This window comes from Anthonomus grandis, chromosome 5 (assembly GCF_022605725.1).
Source record: "Anthonomus grandis grandis chromosome 5, icAntGran1.3, whole genome shotgun sequence".
NCBI lineage: Eukaryota > Metazoa > Arthropoda > Insecta > Coleoptera > Curculionidae > Anthonomus > Anthonomus grandis.
In genome coordinates this window covers 15877585-15905081 of record NC_065550.1, presented here as the reverse complement: position 1 = coordinate 15905081, position 27497 = coordinate 15877585, and the positions used below count along the sequence as shown (strand labels likewise).

Sequence of the window (27497 nt, the reverse complement as noted above, 5' to 3'; positions counted from 1 at the left end):
TACCGGGTTAGAAGATAGAGGCAGATGTCTTCAGTTGATCTATAGATTGCAGGACTTATAAGTCCCATCACATTTTAGTTAGCCCAACAGAAAAAAATCTTAATAATTGTTGTAATCACCAAAAATAGACAGTTTATGTAGTTTTGTGCACTTTTTATAATCTTTAAATAGGTTAACTATGATTAATCGAACTGTTTCATCAATAACTTTAACTCTACTCATTTTTACAGTTATTAAAAAAAAACTTCTGTGCTGTACAGGAATACTTGGATTTGAGTCCTCGTGTAAAAAACATTTGTTTTGGCGAGATCTACCCACCCTTACATTTTGGTACAATAGTTTCGGAACACCCTGTATGTATAATAATTATGTAGATAGCATGGTCGGTAATAAATGCGCCAAAAAGCAATTCTAGGTTAAACTCTTGAAAATATCAATGTTGAGCCAAATATGCACCTTAGCAAAATGTCAATAATACTTAAGATACAGGGTATTAAAATTTACTTTTCAAATCTATTTTTTCTCACAGCTCAAGTTATTTTTGAGATATTGGTATAAAACTATTCGGGTATTTTTGGAGATGAAAATTATGATTTTAGTTTATTTTTGGACATAAAGTGTAGAGGGCGCTAGTTACACCATATTCACTGCTGTTTCATGCCATAACTTTCTTACTAGTACCGTTTTATTATGTATTTTTCTATAATGAATTGAGATAATCGTAATAATGGATAAAATCACATAAAGCATCTGACATTAGATTCTTCCTCACAACTTTTTAAAATGGGAAGTTAGTAGGACATCCTTCTAACCGGACCTTTAGTTCTATTTAATCAGTGGTCCTAAGATCGGATGTTGTATGGGGCGAAAGAGCTTGCCATCTTTAACAATGTCTTGAAACTCTTATAGCTCTTGTGAGTGTTATCTTTGACACGTAGATTTAATAATAATTATGGAAAAAATCAGTTTAACAAATGGGCAAAATGTTACCCGTTCACTCCTAGGCTTACGTGGAATAAAGTTCCTTCCTTTATTCCTAATGATATTGATGGAATCATGAATTGTTTGTAATAGTTGCTCTCATGTACGGATTTCTTCTGTACAAATTAACAACTATAAATCCAAAGGGTTAAGAGGTCATACAAATTTTTTGCCACGATCAAACCATCTGTGAGGTTTAACCATTCAACCATTCACCTAAAAAAACTGCAACTGAAGAGGGGTGGAGCTCCAACGTGCATATTGATTAATAAATGTGGGATCGTGATTGTATTTTTGAAGCAGAAATTGACAAACCTGAAACCTAACCTAAATGGTAAATCAGTTGGTAATAAAGGATTGAAATGATAAGCATATAGTTTTTCAGTGAGTAAAATTTCTGAAACTGAAGGGTTACATTTTCTAAGGCTCAAAGGAATATGAATAAAATCTTATTCCTCCTTCTCAAAAATCACTGATTCTCTGTTTTTATGGTGATGTCTCAAAAAATATTTAAACTACAGAAAAAAAACAGACTCGAAAATTAAATTTTAACACCCTGTATCTTATTTTATGAGCAACATTTTACTAAGGCATATTTGGCTCAAAATTAATATTTTAACCTAGAATTGCTTTTTAGTGCACTTATTACCGACCACTACACATGAATATTCATTGATATATGTAGGTTAAGTTGATTAGCCGTAAGCTATTCATCGCCTATGTAGATTTCAGTAAAGATATTATTTATTTATTTATATAGTTTTTGGGAATAAGAAATTTCTATATTTTTTAACACCAAACAACAACAAAAAACTTCAGGAAAAGTAGTTTAATACGACAAAAACATCAAATACAAAGTATAAAGTCGTAATATAAATAATATATAAAGTCGTTTCCAAAAACATTCTGTTTCCAATGTTATTTTTTTTTAAAGTTTCGTCTAAAATGTCAAATACGGTTTCTGAACATATTTTTCCCAAAACTCATTCCATTTGCTCATTATTTTACTCTCTGGATTAATTTCTACAGTCAGATTTGTGTTTATATCCAATAAATAAAGATTTTCTGGAGTGCTTCTTGGTAAAACTATATTATCTAATTCAGATTTGAATTCTTCAGGTGTAGGATTCCTAAAAAATAATCAGTCATTAAGGGTTATTTTAGTATAGAATGCAGGTATCTAATTAGTTTCTTACAGGTATTTTGCAAAGTTTGCCCACAGCTTTGTAAACTTTTTGCGAATTAGGTCATCTTCATTAGTTTCAAGTGGGTATTGGGTCATATTAAATAAATAAGGCAGCTCACTAAAATGTCCTACTTTGCCTGCTCCTAAAATTTTAGACTTTTTGAGACAAACTTTAAATTATTTATTTTATTTTAACCAAACGCTATTGTTAAACTCTGTTCTAACATAGACAATGTCGATCATTGTGTGTGAAATTTAGGCAACATAAGACAATTTTGCTTTTCTAAACTTGACCAATAAATTAAATATTTATAATCTAAATTATTTGTTTCCTTGCATGATTATGTGTAGAGAAATATAAATAGAAAAGAGAAAGAAAAATTAATTTGCTTTTTATAGTATTATTATTGGTTTCCAGGCCTTGTACACAGATGGATCAAGGATAAAAAGCACCAATTCAGCCGGAGCCGGAGTGTACAGGATGGAAACGAACACAGGAAAATCCTTCCCGCTAGGGAAACACACCACAGTTTTCCAAGCGGAGGTGTTTGCTATATTCGAAGTAGCAAACAAACGAGAGGCATTGGAAGGTAACGGGGGGATTTGCATCTACTCCTAGTCAAGCTGCCCTCAAGGCGATTTAGAAACCCAGGGCTAGCTCAGCGCTAGTCCAGGAATGTAGAGACGCATTGGAAAGGCTTGCAGTACACAGGGAAGTGAGACTAAGGTGGGTCCCAGAACACCAAAGTGTCGAAGGCAATGAGCGGGCCGACGAACTGGCAAGACAAGGTTCCATTAACCTCTTCGTAGGCCCCGAACCTTGTCTCGGTCTTAGCAAAAAAACAATCTCCCGGGCACTTAATAATTGGGCCTGGAAAAAAACAAGGAAAAATTTGAGAAGGACAGAAGTATATAGACAGGCCAAGGAAATGATACCAAACTATGACGGCTCCAAAGCAAGGCGACTGCTAACAAAAACTCGACAGAGTATCAAAGACTTGGTGGGAATCCTGACTGGGCACAACAGTCTAAACAGGCATCTACACCTTCTTGATATAAGAGAAAGCCCGCTTTGTCCGAATTGCGGTACAGGGGAGGAAACTTCATACCACATACTAGGTCTGTGATAGGTGGAGTCGCCTTAGAAAGAAAACTTTTGTCATCCAAGGACGAACTGCACTAACTTTGGCCTTAAGAAGAATGCCATTCTGCAAACATTGGTAGCAATAGTGTAGGAGGGTTATGACGAACTAATGAAGCATTGGTTAATTAATTTTAAAACAAATTGAAAAAAATATTTCAAGAGGAGTTGTTAAAGGAGTACGAAGTGGATATTTGTTGCCTGTTTGGTGTCACTTGCATATCTTGGGAACTACAAAAAGATAATGAAGCGTTTGGCTGCTGAAGCATATTTTGACGAACTTTGAGCCCACAAAGTGAGCTAGTAGATTCATTAACACCGAAGCATTTTACCTCCTTTTCCTCCAGTATAGATGATATCGTCAAGCACTTCACGAGAAAAGTGTGTGTGAAAAGTCATTGTGAACATCGTCCCAAAAAGGAAAAGATAGAATGTTGAAAATGTAATGAAACACGATTCTTAAGGAGATACTTTAAAGAAGTATTCATACTCCTACCAAACCAGAAATCTTAAAGGTAGGTGACAGGCGGCTATCGTCGACCTGCATCCAATAGGCATTAAGCCCCAGTTAAAGATGCATAGCACTTTTCTCTGCAACAACAATGAAACCTATTTTGAACCCGGTACAAAAATAAACAAAAACTAAATGAGCTGGTTCAAATATAAAATTAGGTTTAAAGTCGGCCTTGTGGTTTGGTTCCTTGTGCGTTCATAAATTTTTCTAGTGAATTTTTTTGATACCCAGATTAGTTTTCTTCCAAATACTCAGCTTAATTTGTTTCTTGACACTGATTATTCTACTAAAGTAGCGGAAAATATTAATTTATTTAATTTAGTTTTATTATAGGATTTAGCACTTCAATTAACAGCAAATTGTTCACTTTTTTATCGTGCAAGCTCGTCCCTTCTTCTTAGGCAGGCGAAAATTTGTTTTCACAGCATTTAAGACCGTTTAAATTTTAAAGTAACTCTTGTATGTACATAAAATTGCTTTTTTTTTCAAGTTATCCTGATTTTAATAAATCTAAGTAGACATAATTTATTCTTAACATACTCTCCTCCTTAATTTTGCAACCAAAGGCTTAGAAAATGTAACAAAAAAAATCTACAAAAAGAAATAGCTTTTTTTATTTAAGAATCATCCCTTGATAGAGGAAAAAGTTTAACTAGCGGGCGCAACTATGTTCCCTGATCGGTGCGTACCTCGGCAACCCTGTCTATCCCATCTTTTCCTAGTAAAACATAACTCTTGCTAATTTTTATTTCATGGGTGGAGCATTGTCTTCTATAATTATAACAAAGTTATTTCCTTTTAAAGGGACTTTAGGATTAAGCCATTTATATTTCTGTTGAAAGGTGTGAAGGTATTCAATATGCCATCTAGATCAATCTCTATGCAATCTATGTAACAATTGATAACGGGTCTATTTAATTTTAGATGTGTCAAATGCGTATCAGGTAAACTTGAAAAGTGACCTCGGCTTAAAACAGAGAAATCATTTGCATTATCAGAAGATATAGCTTGTAAGAGCCGAGAATTCAGCAAGGATTCTACTTGTGTTAAGATGGTTTAGCTCTTCATAAGTCAAAATTTGCTTACCTATGACTCTAGACAAGTGGGTTTTACCGATTTAATCATGAAGGCCACCCCACTGGGCACTGTAAGGTGGTAATAAAGTCCATTCTAAATTTGTTCTTTAGCGATTAATTCTTTAAATATATCCAATAAATATCTATTAGCACCAATGTAAGTAGTGCCATTATCAGAGATAATTTCTGATACGCAACCGCGTCTGGCAATAAATCGATGCAGAGCATAAAGGAAATCATCCGAAGATAAATCTGAGGAAAGTTCAATATGTATACTTGGGGTGGCACAACAAACAAATATTAAAATAGGCTCTTTATTCGTTTGCACCCCTATGTCTTTCAAGCGTTATAAAAAATAGGCATCCAAAATCTGTAGAAACCATAGAAAAAGCTTTAGCTTGGGTTACGCGGTAATTAGGAACATTAGCCATAGGAGGCGTCAAAACAGTCGGATTCAAACTCCAACATTCAAAAATTTTGCTATTATTTTTCTAATTTAGCGGCGCGGTGATAAAATCCAGTAATTTTGTGCCAAGAGAAATTGTTAAGTTTGCAAGCCTGGGTGAAAATACCTTTTATATGTGTCTTCAATAATTAAGTCAGTCTACTACATCGAGGTAAATTAATTGAAAATTTTTAATCAACCTCCTACGCGTAATATATGTTCATTATCAAGGAAGGCGCTTAAATTTAGAAAAGGTTTTGAACGTAATTTGTTATTGAAAATATTTGTTATTTCATTTGAGAACTCTTTATACTTTATACCTTTTGTTTTATAAGATTTATTGCGGTGGTTAAATTAAAGGTTGTAAACGGTTCAAGTTGTTTATTTTTGGAATAAGACAGTTAAAAATAAATCTTTAAAAGTAAGAAATAATTCGAATAATTTTATGAAAAGAAAATTTGTTTAGTTGAGTTCTCTCTCTTCCTTTCCTGACCATCACGTGGAGTTTTGTCCCCATTTCTCCAGAATTTGATCCCCTGAAGCACAATCTGCTATGTTTAACTCTGAAGGCACAAGATTTCAAGTAGCATTTGGTAATTTATTTAGAATTTCAGCTATGCGATTGGGCGTTTCAATGCAATTTTAATTTCCAAAGATATTGAATAAATAATTTAGCAACCATACTTACTGGGGTAAGACTTCCAAGAGGAACAAATATTCTAGCTAAATCAGACATGTTACAATCTAATTTTGGATTCCACCCTAAACCTAAAATTTTTATTGCAGATGTAGAATCTACATCAAAAACAAGCTTCATCTTGTAGACATTCCTTTGGCAAGAAATTTGAGAATTCTTTACTATTAAACCCCTACATTTTTTAGTGAAAACTCTCACTTTTCGAATAAACACATAATTTCCTTTTAAAGAAGAATTGCCCTAGGAATATCCACGCAAGATGACGTTAGATCATCAATATAAAAATCGATGTGTTAAAGTTCGTAAAGCGAAATAGGGATAGCAGTTTATACTAAAGATTACAGTTCTAAGAATATATTGATTTAGGGGTTCATTAGACGAAAATTTCCTTAGAATTCTTCGGTATTTTTGAGCTTGCAAAGGATTCATTAAAATTTTAAGTACGTTGTCTTTTTAAGTCAGTGCTTTTGATATGATATGAAATGATATGATATGATGTGAAAAAATAGGCAAAGTCGTTTTTATTGGCTAGTTCCATATATTCATTATTTAAATAGTTACGCATAAAATCGCAATATTGTTTTTTCAGAAATTATTTATTAGGTGTTTCTGAAGTGAAAAGAAGCAATTTATTGCAAATTTTATGAAATTATTCCTAAAGAGTAGAGAAACCACAAAGAGTCCTGATTCGACTCTATAAGTAGTTGTCTTAAATATTTCTTCACATTCAGATTCATCATATGACACAACTTTTTCAGTGGGAACTTAACCTAAACTCCTAAAATTTGGTTCATTAAGCATTTTACATTTATTAGTGGTATAAAAAGTGCTTACTTTTTTTAAATTATTTTCTCCTGTATTAATATTTCCCCTATAAGTTGAGTTGAGTTAATAAAAGAATACAAATAGTCACCAACAATAATTTTTCCATCCAATAAAATTTTATAGAATAAATTTGCAATAATAAATCAATAGGGCCACAAACATTAAAACACTTGTTTTATAGAGCAAAAAACGCTGACATTAAAGCCAATAATATTAGCTAATTTTTTGCAAATATATAATGATTCGCTGCCTGAATCATACAATAGCTATGTTATATTTTCTTAAAAAGCGTCTTTTATATGAACCTTTAAAGTTGAAAGTAAAACTCCTGTATTAGTTGCCAAATTACATGAAGTAGTATATGGCTCTGGAGTTAAAGTTGTATAATTAAAGTTAAGGTATGCGCATGTGGTGTCTGAAGAATTAGTTTGCTGGGTTTTTAATTATTTTGAGCATTTAAAATATCTTTATTTACATATTAAGTATTATGCCCTGTCGAATTAGTATTATTATTTTGAGGTTGGTATATTATATTTTGACTTGATTGAGACTTATTTTGTGAAGTATTTAATGTTAAGTAATTCATTTGCATATATTCATTATCATGTAGTGTGGTGTCTTTTACATTTTTATTAAGCAGTGTAGGGCATTTATAAATCAAATGATCTGTATTTTTGCATAATATACATGAGCGGTGTTCAGAATTTTGGTTATTTCCAAGCAAAATAAGTATTAGATCGAGTTTGAGAATTTTGTTTGTTGAATTTACTGTTTCAAGAGCGGTACATTGTTTCTTCGTTCATGACGTTCATGACGTCTTCATATATACGGCATATCAGTAGGAGCATGCCTAGATCCAAAGCGGGAAATTAAAAAGGATTCTAGGGTTTTAAATAAAATTTATACTAGTATAAAAAACTATTGATCTACTGGGTAACCCTTAATATTAAGAGCGGCAAGGTTGTCTATTAAAATATTGATGATTTTTCTAAGCATTTGCGAATTTTCACTAGTTAAGCGGGGTGGATTATCAATTTTATTCCAGTGTGCCTAGCTACAATTCTTTTATTAGAAACTCTTGTTTTAAGGTCATTATAAGCAACATGATAATTAGCAGCAGAAATAGGATGACACTGCACATTTTTTAGTAAGCCATCTAATGAAGAAATAAGATGAGAAAACTTTTCTGTTTGACATTTTAGTGTTATTGTGGACTAGAGAATCAAGTGTATCGATGTAAGCGTTAAAATTTTTAACATCGCCTGAAAATCGCAATAATTTCATTTTAGGAATCAATAAATTAGAATTGGTAAAAAAGATATTTATTTTTGAGATCTAGATGCTTACATTTAAAATGAATCACTTTAATTTCATAGAATTTATGATCAAAATCTTTTCTTAATAAAACACGACTCTCAAGTTCATGCTTGGCGGTAATTAAATTTAAAATATAATTGGGATTTTCATGGAATTTTTTATGAATAGTATTAATATGCTCATACCTGCTAACAAAATTTAGATAAATAACTAGGTTCTCTTATGTACCGTTTCGAATAAATTATAAACAACTAACAAGTAAACAGCCATAGTTGGACTATCTACAGAAGTTTTTTGGATATTTTATTTTTATGCCTTATTTGGGAATATTGCGCGGATGGCTTTGCAATGGTCAGCTCATCGATCAGGAACCTGCATTTAAAGTTTATGCGTAAAACATATTTATAACACAGTAGCGCCAATTGCGGACTAAACTTTAATTAATATTTATGAGGAAGATGGAAAAATGGCGGATAGCAAAAATGTATTATTATATTATCATTTATTATTTAGGATTACTTTTAAATGACCAAATTTATAAAAAAATTAGTTTAAGCAAAAACAATAAATATTCAACGTTGAAGGACCATTTTATTTTATGTACAAAAATAAACAAAAACTAAGAGAGCTGGTTCATAAAATAAAATTAGGTTTGAAATAACGTTCGAAGTTTGCCTTATTAATCTTATAGTTCGGTTCGTTGTGTGTTCATATATTTTTCTAGTGAATTTCCTGGGTACCCAGAGTAGTTCTCTTCCAAACACTCAGCTTACTTTGTTTCTTGACACTGATCGTTTTATTAAATTAGCGGTAAATGTTAATTACTAGGGTGAGATGATATGTTTAATTTAGTTTTATGCAGGAGCAAATTATTGTTGTACGATTTAGCTTTTTTTTAAATAACAGACTGTTTTACTTTTTTACCACGCAAGCTCGTCCCTTCTTCCTAGGCGGGCAAACATTCATTTTCACGGCAATTTAAAATTTTAAAGCAAGTTTCGCACATAAAATTGATCTTTTTCAAGTTTTCCTAATTTTAGTATATCTAAGTAAATATTTATAATTTATTCTTAACAAACACTTTGCTCTATTTTGCGAAAATGTTTTATTAATATAGCGGGCGGCTTGATGGTACAAAGACCATAATAGTACTTGACATCGTGAAATCACGAACTTGAAAATTGGACCAATAAATGGCACGCTGCAATAGGAGTGTGAGCAGATGTATAACGTATGCTTTTCCAAGAAAAAGTAAACATCACGCTTTCTACAGAAAGAGCTTTGAGTTAAGTTTTAAACAAATTATCCTCAAACTAAATAATAAAGAAATATTCTTACTGTCACGTTCGAGTTCTATTGTCTGAAGAAATTTTGCTATTTAAGTATCGAAGAAGCGAAATCACGTTAAATTCTTTTATTATTAGATACAACATTAGATTAGAGAACACACAAGGAAAAAATAATAATATTTGAGCCGGTAAGGTTAAAGAAGGCTATTGGACGGGAATACTCGGAATATTTTTGACATAGGACAGAAAAACTCATATAATTTATCACAAAATCGACGCGGAGTCGATACTCAGCCTATTGTTATCCAGAAGCCACCGCACTACTTAAGCGTAACAAGGCTAAAATAAGGAAATGGCTTGGGAGAGAATAGTCCATAGGCCTAATCGCTTTTGAATCAAAACGAAGGATGGTGTAACTAGTAACTTTTTTACTATCAATTGTTTTGACAATATGATAAAGAAAGATAGCGGTCATCTACAACTCTCAGACATTACGCTGGAAATGATCTGGGTCGCAAATATTCTCGACACTGGATTGAATGGATACGCATTTTTAAATTAACGCATGCTATTTGGGCTGTGCAACGCTGCTGCTATTACTAAAGAGTTAATGGCAATAATCTTAAGAGGGCTATCAGGAAAAGTCTGGCTTGGTCTATTTTGATGATATAATTGTGAAATTTTAAAACTACGCATGTATTACCTACGCAGTATGAGAATTTGCCAATATCGCAAATGTACTAACAAACCTTATCGAGGGTGTGGAAAGACCCTTTTAATTAAATAAAAGAAATCTTAACATGTGCATCTTTATTAAGTTATCATCCCCCGTTTGGCGAAAAATATGTACTGGTTAATAAGGCAAGTAATATAAGCAGAGATGAAAGAAAATGCTTGCTGAGGACTGTAACTTTTAAGTGGTCACTCTTTTTCAAAAATCCCGAGAGTCAAGTATACAGTGAATAGAAAGGCTGCAGAATTTTTGAGTTTAATACTGAACATTGTGTTGAAAAAAAATCACAAAAATGCTGACGCCTTAATCAGATAATCGTCCTATACATAGGAACTGAAACCTGGAAATACAAAAATTGTCATTGTGTAAAAATGACAGAATGTTTTCAGAACCAGCTTAATTAATAATATCTGCAAAAGAAGGCGCTCGCTACAAATTAGGAGTATGTTGGTATATATATATCTATGTTGGTATTAAAGAAGTGCATTCTGAATTTACAAACACGCGTATAGGAGAAGGAAAAATTTACTGCGTCAATAGCAACGTTGAAGTATAGGAAATACGTTGTTTATGCACATAAGCGATGAGCCGGAAGAAAAGCTAAATACTTTCATACGTTAAACGTGATAAGTCTCTTGAAATTCGTTATTTCTTATTACCTTTATTTTAGAAAAAGCAGGAAATAAGTTATTATTTATTTTAGCAAGTGGGTAGAAGCAAAATTGTTGTTTGCAAAATCGGGCAGCAGTGGCAGTGGCTGCATATATGTATGAGAGAGATATTAATTAAACCTTACCTTCTACTACATAATTCCTTACTCGACTGATTGTCCCATAGAAGGAAAATCTGTATACGTAGATAGGTTGGTATTGGCTCTGCAGCTCAGATTGCTTATAACTGGCTCTTACAAATATATTGTCACTGTAATACTAAAGAAATAATTCTACAATCAATATATAGTTTTTTTAAATGTGATACTTAAGAAGATTATACTCAACACAATCAACCTAACTATTTCACCTAAATATTGAAATGTCTGTGATGATTCAATGATCGATTATTTCAATATCAAATTTGCTAATAAAGCTCTTATTAGGAATGAAAATCACAGCTTGCAAGTAAATTTGAAAGAATCTGGATGGTTGTATTACACATTTTAAACAATAATATTTAGTAACTCTTGGCCAAAATTATATGTATTTAGAAATATGGTATTTATGATAATTAGGGTGAGGTATAATCTTCTTGATAACGCCACTTTTATACTCTTACTTTTAGGAATACTGCAAGGTTATTTTCAAACATTTCACTATCATTAAGATATATATTTTTAATAAATTCAGCACTATTCAAGGATTCCGATTGGCTTTTGAGTACGATTTGCGTTGGCAAGAGCTGTAAACTATTTTGATCATAAGATATTGCTGTAGTTGTTAACTGTTTCTCGCCTAAAAAGTGGTATTAAGTAATAGTTTGATTATATGTTTACCTATATATTTACTTATAAATGTTAAAGATTCTTCAGATGTTGTTCCTATAAGTAAGGATTCACCATTAAAGTTTTCAGTAGCGACAATATCATATAGTAGATTTGATATAAAGGCTTCTTCAGATTGTAATTCCAATACTGGAATGAACTGTCGATAAAATAAAAACGAATTTGGTTTCATTTTTAGAGACACAATTAGGGAACTTACGTAGTGTTGGTTAACTTGTAAAGCATAACTCATTAAAGTGTTTACGGGTACTGTAAGCAAAAATTCATTTATTTCATTCGTAGAATTGCTTTTACTGATGTTAGGATTTATTAAATTAGTGTAATTATAAATAAATGCTTTAGGGTTCTCACATAAAGTTGTACTTAAGGTGCAACCGCTCATACAAATTGCTCCTCGAAAGAGTCCTAAAAAATCTATTTAATTCTTTTCTGTCAAAAAACATTTACTTGCACCTTTAGACCTTTAGACTTTTTGCTAACAAGATGTAACCCAACAGCCATTCCTCCGGCACTCTCTCCAAAAATCGTAACTTTGTCTGGATCTCCACCAAAGTTCTCTATATTATTTTGAACCCATTTTAAAGCCAATAGTTGGTCTTTCAAACCAGCATTTCCAGAAATTATATTATCACCCGTAGACAAAAAACCAAGAGGTCCAAGTCGATAGTTAAATGTAACTAAGATAACATTTTCATCCATAAAGTTTTGCGGGCCGTAAAATTTAAATATTCCGCTTCCAGCACGAAATCCACCACCATAGATCCAGAACATTACTGGGAGCTTAACAGATGACTAAAAGTAAAAGTGTATATTTAAATAAAAAAGGAATACAATAAAACAAAAATTGAATACTATTAATGATTAGTTTTATATTAATATAAATTTTTTTACTGTAGTATATAGGGTGTTTCAAATTCAACCCTTAACATGGGGATTTCGGAATCTATAAGAGATATTATTGAAAATTGTTAACTTGGAGCAAGGTTGAAAATTTTTGAGCTAAACAGTATGCGGTTGAAAAGAATTACAAATTCCTATTTGTTATGAAAGTATTCAAAGAAATACGAAATTAGAATTAGAAGATTTTATTTTTTTCTGAGCTTCTTATTCTTATCCGATTCATTATTTCTTATCCGTATCATATCATCCGTATCATATCATATCTTATCATTATTTCTTATCCGAATAATTTGCACTTTTGCATTGCTACTGTTTTCATGCTACATGATGGTGTTAGTAGATTTTTAATACGACTTTTGCCAACCATCATCAAATTTTTTTTTCTTATCGGCGGCAAATTTGGTTTTTGCATTTTAAAAATGTATCACAAGTAATATTTTTATTTTTAATAGCTTGAATTTTTGGAAATAACTACATTTGCAGTAAGCTGTGTATTTGTCAATAATTGTTACACGTTATAAATACAAGATAAATGTACAGTAATATTAGCAATGCAATACCGCAGTAGTGCACACATTACTGCAGGGTTACACCCTTATTATTTTCGAAACACTTGTAAATGTTTGAAAAGAGACTAAATTAATCTATTGACTTAAAAAAAAATTAAGGAAACTTTATTAACAATTTTTTTTTCATATTGGGTTTAACACACGTTGGTAAATAGGTAAATAAACAATAAATTTACCAACAAAAAACATTTCTCTTAAAATAAAATTATATTAGTAATCAAATTATTGTCTTACGAATATTGAGCAGCGCGCGATTTATCAACTATTCAAATCAGAAGACCTTGCTGGCCATCTGACAAGATTTTCAATCCACCCGTCAACAAACCTTTCTGAAAGAAACTTTGAAACTTGTCACGTGTTGTGTGGAGAACCACTATCTTGATGAAACCAAAATCATGTTATCAAAATAGTCTTCAAAATCGGATCTTAAAAATTGGGAATAAGATATCTCTGTTAAGGGTTTCATTAATAAAATAATGACCCAAAATTCAATTTTTATAAATAATACTTACCCAAACATTTAGGCTAAATCCCATTTGTGCCCGAATTTCACAAAATTTTCGGGGATTATTTTGACTCAACATGCGTTTACTAGTTCTGGCAGAAATGCCACAGTTTGCAAATATACTTTCATCGTCTTTATCACACTCTCAAGAAAATTGGAAAAATCACTAATTTTGCGCTCGCCAGGTACGAAAAAAACATGAAAGTTTTTTTTTATGTAGCAAAAATCGGTAATCTGTACATCATTAAGTAAGTTTTCTTTAGTTTCTTGTTCATCCATTCTATCTCCATATTTTTTATTAGGCTTTTTAAAAGAATCAAGCATAACAATTTTTTTAACCAAAGTTTTAAATAAAGAATGTTGTTACTGTCGCTCTGGATACATTAACAAATACGTACTATTGAATTTTTTTTCTATTTATTTATTATAAATTGTATTCCTATTATATCAAAATACCTGTTATTTTGCATGGTATACAAATATTTAAAACATATGATATTTATAACAGTTTAAATATTCTCTTGACAGTTTATCACAGCCTACTGGGGCAAATTTGATTTTTTTGAAAAATTTGGATTTTTGCAGAAATGTTCAAAATGTAAAAATCCAATATATCCAATATATAAGAAAAATAGAATCAATAATGGTTGGTAAAAGACGAAACGTATTAAAAATCTAAAGACACCATCATGTAGCACGAAAAAAGTTACAATGCAAAAGTGCAAATTATTTTAAAATCAGATAAGAAATAACCTCAAAAAAATACAATCCATTTTTAAACATGTCGTATTTCTTCGAATAACTTTTCAACTCTCAACTTTGCATTAATTTTACCATCTTCGTATCTCTTATAGTTTATGAAATCTTTTTGTTGAGGGTCGAATTTGATACATCTTGTATATTTTCATATATTTATACTTTAATATCAATATGCTATTTCAAAAAAATTATTTAAACAATAAAATGATATTTCAACAAGCCTTTCTTTCAGCCTGATTTTAAAAACTATCTTTCCCATTGCAATATCCGGCCACCCATGGAATTAGAATTAAATAGTCTAGGATTTTACCATAATCCATCACGTTTTTGGTTGCGATTGTTCTGAGTAGTAGATGCAACATTACTCACATATAATATTCAAATATTACTCACTCTAAATTATTAAAAAGTTAGTAACCTACTTACATTTAATGTGGGCGTGTAAACATTAACATAAAGACAGTCCTCATCTTGAGGTCCCGGTTCTGGATAGTAGGAAAAGTAGTTCATATAAACGCAAGAGTTTCCTTCTTTGGTAGCATCTCTCACGCCCGACCATGGTTCAGTAGGCTGCGGGGCCTATTAGATATAACATATATTTACATATATTATCATGTGGAGTTGGCTACAATAATACTGACCTGAAATCTTAATTTTCCTATTGGCGGTTTTCCATATGGCATGTTCCAAAAGGCGTAATAAGACGTATTAATATGTGTTTGCAAGAATTTCCCTCTGACATATCCATTCGATGTTTTTACGACTGGGTCTGCATACTAAAATGGGGAAAAAAAAATCAAAAAATATTAAAAGGTGGTAAATAATAACAACTTACTATTCCACTAAGCCAGCAAAATACCATTAGGAAGCTGCATGTTTTAAGTGACATTTTGACATATACTTCTTAAAAACAATTGATATTTTTCATATAAACTTCATAAATCGTCATAAATTTTTTAGGATTTAGTTTATTTTTTCTATAAAAGATTTTAAAAAATACAATAGTGAAAATTCTACTTGTTTTTAATTATATCTATAAGTATTAATTATCAGTTTAAGGATTTTTCTAGGTCACTACCTGTAATTTAAATTAAAAGTGTAAATAATATTACGATAAGCAGTAAATGAAGATTTTTTTTAAATATATATTTTTTTATTATCTAGATAAAGTCTATAATAATATATATATAATTCGAAAGATTTACAAAAAATACTTAATTTTAGTGTAGCGAGGCATAGCTATTCTACCTACCCACAAAAAAATTAGTATAGCATTATATTGTGTTAGCATAAAATTTGTGAAAGTGAAAATATGATTTTTTTTCCCTATAAACATGCACATTAAAATGCACTCCCTCAAAGCTATAGCCCGCCCAAATTGCTTGAAGAAAATCAATTATTTAAAACACTGACTACAGTTATACGTCAAATCTTTTGGAAATTTGTAAGTCCTAATTGTTTTGGGTCCTGTTGACATTTTTCGTCCCAAAAATAGTATAAACTCAATTTTAGGAAAGGATTTAAGGGGGCGTACCCTTTTGATGGCCTATATCTTATGTTTCCAATAAGAAAATTAAAAATGTAGAACGCCATCTAATTAGCTATGAAAAAATCTAAAATTATCGTTATTTGGATTAAATTAACTCGATTTGAAAACAAAATAAAACAGTCACACTCCACTTCATTTTTTCTAATTTAATAGATTGATCGGGTTTAATAATACTCCCTTTCGTTTATCAGGGATTTTCCCGAAAACGCTTAGGTAATTATATCGAAAAAATGCAAGAGATATAAAATTTAGATTTTTTCATGGATAACTAGGTGTTGCTTTTGCTTGTTTTTTCATTTCTTGTAGGAGATACGAGCCATCAGAAGGAAAGTTTTCCTGAATCCTCCCCTAAAATTGGATTTACACCATTTTCGGGAAGAAAAATAAAAAGAGCAGCCAAAAATAGGAACATGCAAATTTTCAGAAGAATTGATGCATAATTGTAGTTACGATTCCAAATAATCGATTTTCTTCAAGCAATTTGTGCGGGCTCTAGCTCTGAGGGAGTGCATTTTAGGACACATATTTATGTGTCGTATTGTTATGTCGCGTATTGTTGGAGTTAAAAAGTCTTATTTTAACTCCAACAATAGGCTCTTAAAATATTTGCACCTAATTTTTGTAACACCCTGTACTGCAATAAGTAAACAATAAAGACGGCTTTTCAATAGTATCATATATTTGAAGCGTAATCCTAATAATATAATAAAATGGTTTAAATAAATTAAAGATGAATTAAATCCATATATAAACAATTTTAAATGTAAGAAGATATGCAGTTACCACAATTGTAAATATCTTTTTTTCAGTTTAAAATTTTAGTGAGAAAAAGACGATGACGATGTGATAATGCAGTTAGTCTCTTTACGAAATAATAAGACGTTTTAGCTTAATTTTAAGTTAGGTAAAGATAGAGGCGATTTGATGTCAGAAAGAATAGAATTCAAAAGGTTGACAGCATTATAGCTAAAGGATCATTGAAACATGGCAGTCTTACTTATGAATACCTTTGAGGCTGAAATGAGGCAGCTCTTGAATTTTTATGAACTTTCTGCAGAAATCCTCAGTTATTCCTCTAGACATTTGCAAATCCTTAGCCGCACAATGTGCTATAGCATACTCAACTGGAGTAGTAAACAGCAATTTTTGTATCCTGTAAAGGATATTGTTGATGACTTCCAGAATTTTGTATGACCCATCCCAGGGTAGTTAAGTATCAAGTTTCGGTGACATGCGCATGATCAGTTCGCATCAGGAAAGTTCTCCTATAAAGGTACTTATAAAAGTGCTCTATCGCTTTTACAACAGCAATCAACCTTTGGCGAGTGACGCAATACTTGCACTCTGGCTTGGATAGCGTCCTACAAAAATAGCCAATGATCTTTTCTGGATTTGGGATATCACAGTTCCTACGCCCACATTGCTAGCGTCGATATCCAGTACAAATTTTCCTTCTAGTGAGGGATAGCTCAGGATAGGTGTACTTGTCAGATCATCTTTTAGGTAATTAAAGGCTTCCTGATAGTCTTCGAACTATTGGAACTTTCGTTCTCCTTCTGTCAGCCTGATCAATGGTTTTGCGATGTTGGCAAATCCCTCCACATAGCGTCGGTAGTAAGTGCAATATCCCAAGAAGTTGCATAGATCATGCCTGTCTTTGGAAACTGACAATCCTTGACAGTCTGGACCTTTGCCTTGTCAACGTTAACTCCTGAAATAAAAACGACTTGACCTGGATACTGCACAGCTCTTTGAAATAGATGACATTTCTTTCGACTCAACTTTAATTCAGAACTTCGTAGCCTCAGGAACACTTTTTTTCATGTGTTCCTCAAACGATTTTTCTACCACAATAATGTCATCAAGGTAAATAAGGGTTCTAGGATACTTCTCTTAAAATCATTTCCATCAGCTCAATGGCCTCACGTTAAATTGTCATAGTTCAGCATCACTCCGCCGTATTTTCCCGATTTTCAGGGTTGTTAAGTCATCAATACGAGGAGGAGGATAGCTGTCCTTTTTAGTCACGTTATTAAGCGGCCGGTCATCTAAGCAGAAATTGGCCGAGCCATCTTTCTTTCTTACCAGTACGATAGTACCACCGGTAAAGACCATGCTAGATAGTTCTATGATACCTTCCTTGGCCATACTTTCAATAATTTCATTACCCTCCTTAGTATTGGCCAGAGGTAGTCTTTGAGCTCTCTGCCGGATGGAACCAGCATTTCCTGTATTGATTTTGTGCTTAAATACGTTGCTCCTCCGTATCTTTCCAGCATCAAAACGTCTCAATATCTATGGCCCAAATGCCTCAGCTTTCTTCTTGAGTCTGGCCTTACGGTCGACGGGTACCCGACGACGCTCTTCTAACTCTTTCGGAATGGCTTCCCGGGTGATGTCCACAGCTGCAATTTGTCAAAGTATGGCTGAAACTGCAGAGCAGTGTCCTAACTCTGTACCCTTCTTTAACAACGCGAGATTCTGATTAACATTTATTACCCTCACAACAAAACTCCTTTCAGGACAGATTTTTTTGACTGCTATCTTAACATCTTCGGCATGGATTGTGGGTCCGAACATGACTATTTCACCGTCCGTGGTCTTGCTATCAACGCAGCCGTGTAAAACAATCTTGCTCTGCTCTAGTATCAAATATTCCTCCGGAAGTAGAACTCGAACGCTGTAACAGTGTTGCAAGATAGGTCTCAAGTTTCCCTCTAAAAAGAGCTTTAAATAAATTATATTTGTTTTTAATATTATTAAAAATAATTATTAAGATTTACATAACTAGCGACAAAAATTATAATTTATTATAATTATATTTTATTAAATAATAAATTATAATTTTTCTATATTGTGGAGGGTTGTTGGGTGGGATCAGAAATGAAACAAAAACCTGTTTACTTGAATGTCGACGTTTCGACTTATATTACCTGAGGATGATTAATATAAGTCGAAATGTCGACATTCAAGTAAACAGGTTTCTGTTTCATTTCTGACCCCACCCAACAACCCTCCGCAATATTGAATATATTGGGACACAAACACGAAACTGAATATAATTTTTCTCGCTAGTTATGTGTAATTGTAATTTTCAAGATTCATAAAACTTATCATATTTACATTTTTTATACAGGGTGTCTCACGACGAATAGACGCGATCGATATCTCGGAAACTAATTTTTCAAAAATTTTGAAAACTTAGCAACATGGCACAGTCGATGGGGGCTACACAACTAAAATATTTTGACAGTTGTGACGTTTCCGGTTATACCGGAAGTAGGTGTCAACTTCGTTATTTTAAATGGAACACACTGTATATTTTTAAATTTTTGGTTTTTACGTGAAATTCTAAGTATATTTTGTGTATAATATCCTATACCTAAGTGTAACCGTTTTTGACATATTTTAAATTTCATGTGAAAAACTATGTTTATAAGCCCTAACATAATTACCGATTACTCCCTTTTAGTAGCCTTTATTTATTGGTTAGTTTTGGTTTTATTTTAGAGGAAGGACCACTTTAAAAGACTATTTTAATATTTGGCTAAAAAAAAGATACAGGAGGGTCAAAAACTAGCATTAAAAATTAAAATGAAAAAATCACTGAAAGTCAATTTTTTTAAATGGAAACCCCCTATTTTTATAATTTTTTCTTAAAGATAATTAAAAATAAGGTTAACTTTGTATAAGGTTATCTAGTCCAAAAATTGATAGTTTCCGAAATATTGGCAGTTTAAATTTGGCCTAATATTAAAAGCCATATAGTAACACGCCTCAAGGATTGTTGATTAGTTGGGCATGACGGTTGTCATAGTAACCGCTAGAAGCGGCAGTAAGACAGTAAGCAGTAAGACCGAAAAGCTTAAGTCCTCGGAATTGAGAGTCAACTCCCCCCCCCCCCTTTTTGGGACACTCAAAAAGTTTTTCAAATCGATTTTGCAGCTAAAGAGTTGGGGGTGAGTCATGCAGAAAAACTTATTGAACATAAAATGTAGAGCTTTTTGTGCTCTATAATTCATCTCATGGGCCCAAAGTTTTAGAACCACAAAATTCGAAAAGTTAGAGGGCGCCAAAGTCACCAAAAATGACTTTTTTCATTTTTTCACTGAGAAACAATTTTTTTTTTACCATCGCAAGGATTGCAAAAATGTAGAGGACAAAAATACCTACAAAATGCATGTCTTACTTTTTTTTTTTCGATTTACCGTTTTTGAGATATAATGCATTTAATACCGAAATGTTTACTTTCGTGTATGTAGCCTGCCTCAGATGTTTGGCGAAAGCTGTTTTTCGTCGCCTAACGTTTGCGCATCATGAAATTAAAGTAGAACCAGAACAAAATTTCTTTTACCCTTCTTGACAAATTGAAAAAAGCCATGCAGATAGCGCTGTAAGTCCACGAAAATGAAATTTGCATAGATTAAAATGTTCTTTAACTTGCACAAAATGAATAATTGAAGTGATTTAGTAGAAACGGATAAGAGAAATTGGTACATGGTTTACGGAGCACCAATTACAACAAAAGCAGAGGGCGTTGCAGTTGTGAAAATGACGTGCCTCAATAATTATGGTTGCGTAATGCATGTAATGATAATTGATTACTGAATAATTGCATAGTACATGTTGATAGCATTACTTTTGCAAAATTCCATTCCCCACTTTTTTACTGCTATTCCATCATTACTATATATTTAAATAAGTATATTTAAATAAATATAGTAAATGTAATTTTATATTACTATATATTTATTTGAACACTTACCTGAATGTGATTATTTATCTTAAAACATCGTTTATGGTCGCCTGCAACCACTCGACACGACATTTCGTCCACGGATTGAATTTTTAAATTTTAAAGCATAACGAGAATACAGTGGGACAAGGTAGCTTACGAAAAATTTATTATACAATAATTAGTTCAAAAGCATACAAAATTTGTTTCAATTTTTTTTCGGTCTTCCTCTACTTTTTGATTTCTTTTTGGTGGTTCTTCAACTTCATCTAATTCTAAAGAGCAGTTGGAAGATGTATCCGACATTGATGTTCCTTCTTCGTCCATTGCATTTCGGTTCTCTGAGGGGCTTGGGTATTTTGGCAATTTGAAAACTTGTGAAGATAAATCATTAACGTCATTCTCTTCCAAATATATTGGGGCAACGTTGCTGCAGTTTTCTCCTGCACAGTACTTACAAGCAACAGAGCATATAAGACCTGCTTTGCGACATCCGCAGGCTGCCCCGCAGTCATTCGTATTGCATCTACAAGAAATTGCTTTCCGTATCGATTCTGGCGCTGGATCTTTCGAATTCGCTGCCGGTTTCAGTCCTTGATTTGTCTTCTCCCACCCCCATTCCAGTGGATCCATAGTTTGGCCCAACCACGACTGCACCTGCAAGTAGGCTCTGCGACTGTGGAGGTTTGCCGCTTCGACGGATGGTGGTAGCGCACATAGATATATCTTGCTCTTAGTTTTTGCCTGCACAAATTTCTTGTAGCGTAACTCTGACAGCTTATCTTTTTGAGTATTCCCAAGATACAGACCCACAAAAATTATTTGTCCTGTATTTTCTATGTCTTTCGGATTTTTCGTTTCTTAAAAATTTCTCCATGTTCGCGCACTTCATCATTACTCTCAAGTAAATTCACGAGTTTCGCTTTTCGGATCGTGAATGGAGCTGACGTAGTATCGCATCCACTGAATGCATGAGCTAAAAGCACGTGTGGCCTAGCCGCGTTGTACTTAAAACTGCTGGGTCCATACAACCGCTCCGGGACTTTTCCTTTACTAGGCTTCAACAAAAAAGTTTGTTGGTCGACTGTAGCGTTAGCAGTGAGCAAAACCAGCAAGTCAATGTCCTCGCCAACGATAATTGCGCACTCATGCATAGCAGAATGATCAAGAGCGCTTTGAACAATCGAACAGTCCGCATCCTCTAAAGCCTGCATTGATTCGAACCCTGATTCATTTAGTTTATCCAATAACATGAGAATAAATCGGTCCTTGTTTCGGTCGTTTGACAGAAAGGTTTCTTGTGACACTGATATCTTAGTGCTCTCATGAAAATCAATTTTGGCTGCGATGTGCCTAGTAGAACGACGTTGTCTTTCGTATGATTTCAGGCTGAAGTCTTCATTACCCTGCGGATATCCATCAAAGACCATTGAAGTTCTGTGCTGAGGGTATTTCTTCATAACGTACCTCACGTATTTCTCGCAGATAGCTGCCACGGTTTGGTTTGTATCCCACTCAACCTTATACAGAAGAAATCCCCCATCAATAGCATAACATGAATTTGTTTTCTCCTGTATCAGTTGTTTTTCCAATGGTTCGAAACAAAGGTACATAGACGATTTGACACCTTTCAGCATTCCAACTTTGTCGAAAAGCGACATAGGGTATGGAGCAAGTTCGTACTGGAGATAAATTTCCAATTTCTCTCTATCTGGTTGTGTAATCAACATTCTCGAGAAAAGAGTGAGTGGATCGATCATCATGACTCTGTCCTTCATTCTGATAGATGAAAACATGTTGGATATTGGCTTAACGGCATTGTTTCGTTTGAAATTCAAAGAACCAAAGCTGTCCATGTTTGCGTTTCCAACCATGCTTTTCAACATTGCGTAACCTTTCTCATGAGCGGTAACAGTAAAAAAAGTAAGACATGCATTTTGTAGGTATTTTTGTCCTCTACATTTTTGCAATCCTTGCGATGGTAAAAAAAAATTGTTTCTCAGTGAAAAAATTAAAAAAGTCATTTTGGTGATTTTGGCGCCCTCTAACTTTTCGAATTTTGGTTCTACAGCTTCGGGCCCATGAGATGAATTGTAGAGCACAAAAAGCTCTACATTTTATGTTGAATAAGTTTTTCTGTATGACTCGCTGTTTAGCTGGAAAATCGATTTGAAAAACTTTTTGAGTTTCCCAAAAAAGGAGGGGGGGGGGGTGAGACTCTCAATTGCGAGGACTTAAGCTTTTCTTCGGAAATAGAATCGACCCTCAAAAAATTAGCGACTTGGATAGTTTAAAAAAAAAAAATTACAGATTGACTGTACTATTACTCGGTGGTCGTACACTTCTTGTTCTTCTGGAGCCTTTCTTTGTAGGATTACAGCAGCATCTTCTCTCAAGCCCAATGTAAGGACAGTGGCCTTCTCCCTGAATGACCAAACATTTGCTTTTGTAGCTGCTTCAAACTGCCGCTAATAAACATTCCAGATTTGACGCGCATCAGCTTAAGAGATTCCGTATTGCCAGAAACTTCGTTCTTATTGACGACTATTGAAGGTCTACAACGCAGCTCACTAATATTGTTGACGTTCAATGTTGTCCATTGCATCCTGGACCCTGTTCTCTTTTTAAGTATCGTTTTCTCCAATGAAGAATATTTTCCCAATTTTTTTTAAATTCCTTTTTTGTTTTCAAAATCTTTTCTCCAAGCTCATTTTTTAAATTGGCATTGTTTTCCAAAATATTTTTTTCCATCGGCGATGCGGCTCCTTAGAGTATATAATCGACAGAACGCTCTTCCGGAAGATTCTCGCCAACCTTCGAGACGCTTTTCAAAATTTAACAAATAGAATTTTAAAGCAGAAAAATCGCATTATATGCTACTTGGTAGTAAAAAATATTAGAAATACCATTTTTAAGGCTCTAAGTTTAAACATCGAACTTTGCAAGGAAAATTCCTTTTGGAAAATTTGGAATCAGAAAATATGAACCAAATTATAAGAAATGAAAATTATTGCATTATTACCGACAAAGATAGTATGAGAAATATATTTCATAAAATTTAGACACTTGCTAATTATAACTTACAGTTCTAGTTATTTACGAAATGAAATAAAATATATAAATGAGACACATAATGTGCCAGTTCGGACTTCGCAGCAACTTATCATATGTAAGTTTAGAACAACCCTGTTTCGAAAGAAATTTTTGTACATGTTGGCCATCTATTTTACAAAATAAAGGTAAAAGTAAGCTGAGCGCTGACTTTCTTAATTCTTAGTTGCTGTACAAAAGTATTAGGTGTGACTCTCTCAATAAAACTGATATTAAAATGGACCTTGGATCTTTCTGTTGGTGTGAATCAATAATAATCAAAGAATGAAAAGTCAATGAGTAGATTCTAAAACAAAATATAATAAATCAATAAGTAACTAAAAGTGTTTCGGTCATCCTCCATTAAATTTATTTAAAAAACTATAAATTCTACATGTTTCGGACATGTTATATGTCCATCATCAGGGATAACAAATTAAGGGGCTCTATCAAGTTCTAGTGCCTCAGACAAGGTTAAAAGGTTAAAATACGTTAAAGTACATGAGAAAGGGACATAACTTGGATTTACAAAATCATAAAACTACATAATTAACAATAGGTCAATAATAATATAACTTGGTATTAAACCTTGGTTGCTTTTAGTAAAAGAAGGTAGATGTTCTTGTGCAGTCCGAGCATCTCCAGGCTCCTGCGTAGCTCTCTTGGGATAATTCTCGTGCTCGAGATAACAACTGGCACTTATCAGTCAGGTCTGTCAGGTATGCTTACTTTGTCCAGGTTCCACAATTTCTTGAGCTCGTCTGCCACCTCCGTGTACGGTTTGTAGGTGTTGGCTATAGTCACGTCTGGTGTTGGGTATTGGTGTCAATCACTGCCTTAGGCATGTTACTGGTTACCTTCGGCTGTTCCGCGATAAGTCCCTTTTTGTAGCACCCTGGTGGATCCCTGCTGGGACCTGGTTATGCCAGTATGATAGTCGGTTTGGACCAGCAAGCTGCAGGCTGCTGTGACTTATTAGATTATATTTTAAAAAATCAGTCAGTTAATAACTATATTACTAAGAGTTTAACATCAAAACTAACTGGATAAATATTAAAATAAGACATAGTTGTGCACCATTTGCTCAAACTCATAAGAAACCACCATATCATTTTCAAGTAAGATATCTGTTAAAGAATTTATATAGACTAAGAAAAGTAAAGGCCCAAGAACGAAAAGCTCAATCCTAAAAACTTCTAACACAACCTCTCTGACACCATAAATATTCAGGACATTGGCACATAGAAAGTTGTCATGAGGTACCGTGTCAAAAGCCTTCGCTAGATCAAGAAATATTGTAAGGCACTTTTTACCTTTATCGAGATGGGAGTAACAACTGAGGGCTTAAAACATTCAGGGACAGTGCCCGATGTAATCATATACAGGTGAAATTTTTTTATGATTTCAGTTTGTATTCCATTATAACCAGGCGAACAGTTGTTTTTAAGTGAATTTATATATTCAATAATTTAATTTCTACAAACAGGTGTTAAAAACATTGAGTTCAGTGATCTATTCTGTAGTTTGAAAATATTGCTTGGAGATTTTATTTTACTGGCCATAGCTTTATTAACAACCCTATATTAACAAAAAATTGGTTGCAGTATTCAGCCGTTTCTGTTTTGTCAGTAAAGGGCTGATTATTATGTTCTTGAACATCACGTTTTTAGATTGTTCCTTAGTTTCATTAACTGCATTTGAAATGATCCGGTATATCTTTTTGAAATCATGTTGATGAGAATTTATTTGGGCTTTTTAATAGTTAAACTTTTGTTTATTCATTATTTCATTTAGATTGTTTCTATAATTTATATAAATATCCTTATTTTCTTGTTATTCTTTAAAAGTATTTTTTTCATTTTATCACGTTTCCTCAGTGCTAAGATAAGGCCTGTGGTAACCCATGGTTTAAGTTTTTTCTGCTGTGACTGATTTTTCTTTGCACTTTCTACATTTATCATCTCCTATCGTCGGGTCTCTCACCTATGCTTTAAATAGTTCCTCGTGTTGACTACCTGGTTGGCAATAACAAAGCCTTCTGTTTTAGAAAACAGCTTTTCTCTCTTCAATCACTCGTGGGATGCAATTTTATCGACAAAAGGTTGATCGAGATCATAAAGGTGCCTCCCATGCAGTGCCCGTCTTCACCTTTCCCGATATTTCTTCTGCTTGCTGCATATCTCTTCATTTCTTTATTTCTTCTCACTTGCGAGGTCATAAACTTCGATGGAGGAAAATACCGCAGTCCGCTGGCGGAAGTAGGTTCTTACCAGCATGACATATGTGTTGTGAAGATTTTTAATGTCTATAAGTCCTCTATGGTGAGGAAGCTTATATCTAAGTGTGTTTTTGCGATGAAGAGCCACCTCGATTCTCGTCTTCCTCATGATGTTGTGGACGTCCGTGTCGGTCTCTGATTCTTCAAAATAGTATGTGAGAAGTGGTAAAGACATCGTATTGAGAGCTGTGAATATGTTCTTGCTGGTTAGGTCCTGCAAACTCTTGTGACTCTTAAGAGATACTCTTTAATGAGGTTTTTTTTTATTTTGTTTTGTTCAATTGCCTTGGCTTACTCGTATTAAAGATACTTTCATACATTCCGTCAGACTCTCTATGAGCCTCCTATCGCCTTCTATTTGTACGTCTCTACTTGGGTAAACATGTCCCTGATTTTATATAAATCATCTTGCACGTGTTTAGTCCAAACTTCATACTGATATTATTGGAGAGAACAGACTGTTTAAGGTCATCCATATACAACTGATGGTATGCGTTTTTTGTTGCTGTATCAGGATGTATCCTATTCTAGTTCTATTCAGTGTTTTAGAAAGTGGGCTTAGTGCTAAATAGAACAAAAAAAGACTTAGATAATCCACTTGGAAAATACCTCGGTTAATGTTGAGTTCATGGGTAGTGATGTAGGAGCAATTAGTCAGAGTAATAAGGTATCATGCCAAACGGCAATCGCACTCCCCCCTGGGGAAGGGGATATTGTTCACTTATCCCAGAAAGCTCAGATATCAGAAGGATGAAGCTCTGGTGGAGCCGTTTTTATGTTATCGGACTCTGTTTTTTAAATTTATTTACAAAAATAAATTTAGACTAAAAGTACATCATGTGTTTTTTAAAACTAGTTGATGTTATCTGCGTTTCCAATGAACTTTCTGACGATTCAAGATGTGGATAATAGCGTCGACGATAAGGTATAACTCTACTCGTATTGGTAATACAATAATTGAAACTGTCCGTACTTCTCTTATTTCCCATTGTCTTCGTATTTGGTATTCTAGATCCCTGTACTTAACAATTTTTTTCATAATTTTTTGCTCTTAGGTTGTTATTATTGGGAATAGCTACATCAATAAGGGTTGTCTTCCTAGAAATGTTATCGATTAGGATTAGATCAGGCCTATTGTTACTTACTCATTGGTTTGTAAGTACAGTACGATCCCAATACAATTTGTGTTGGTCATTTTCAAGAACTGGTTCCGGCTTATAGTTACAATATGGTACCTTGGCTGCCGATAAGGGGTTTAGTTTCTCTGCGAGCTCTTGATGCAGTATCTTTGCAACTAGATCATGTCGTTCTTTATATTCCGTTGGTGCAAAAGTTTAACATCTACCAGTGACTTGCTGAATAGACTCCGTTGTCTCACATCCATACCTACATCTGTCACTTTGTACCGTC

General features: G+C 33.4%; 1 protein-coding gene and 1 long non-coding RNA gene across 2 annotated transcripts in view; one reads left to right on the top strand and one right to left on the bottom strand.

The window, feature by feature from the left end:
- LOC126736869 (uncharacterized) overlaps positions 1-27497 on the top strand; it is a 300653-nt gene that overhangs the window by 237966 nt on the left and 35190 nt on the right. The window lies entirely within an intron of this gene.
- LOC126736860 (juvenile hormone esterase-like) lies at positions 1796-15474 on the bottom strand. The gene is made up of 10 exons (XM_050441470.1): positions 15271-15474; positions 15077-15211; positions 14862-15014; positions 12164-12494; positions 11902-12107; positions 11706-11841; positions 11477-11652; positions 11001-11133; positions 2178-2310; positions 1796-2111 (listed from the first exon to the last, which is right to left on the bottom strand). The coding sequence occupies exons 1-10, from the start codon at positions 15322-15324 to the stop codon at positions 1922-1924; spliced, it is 1647 nt and encodes a 548-aa protein (XP_050297427.1). The 5' UTR covers positions 15325-15474; the 3' UTR covers positions 1796-1921.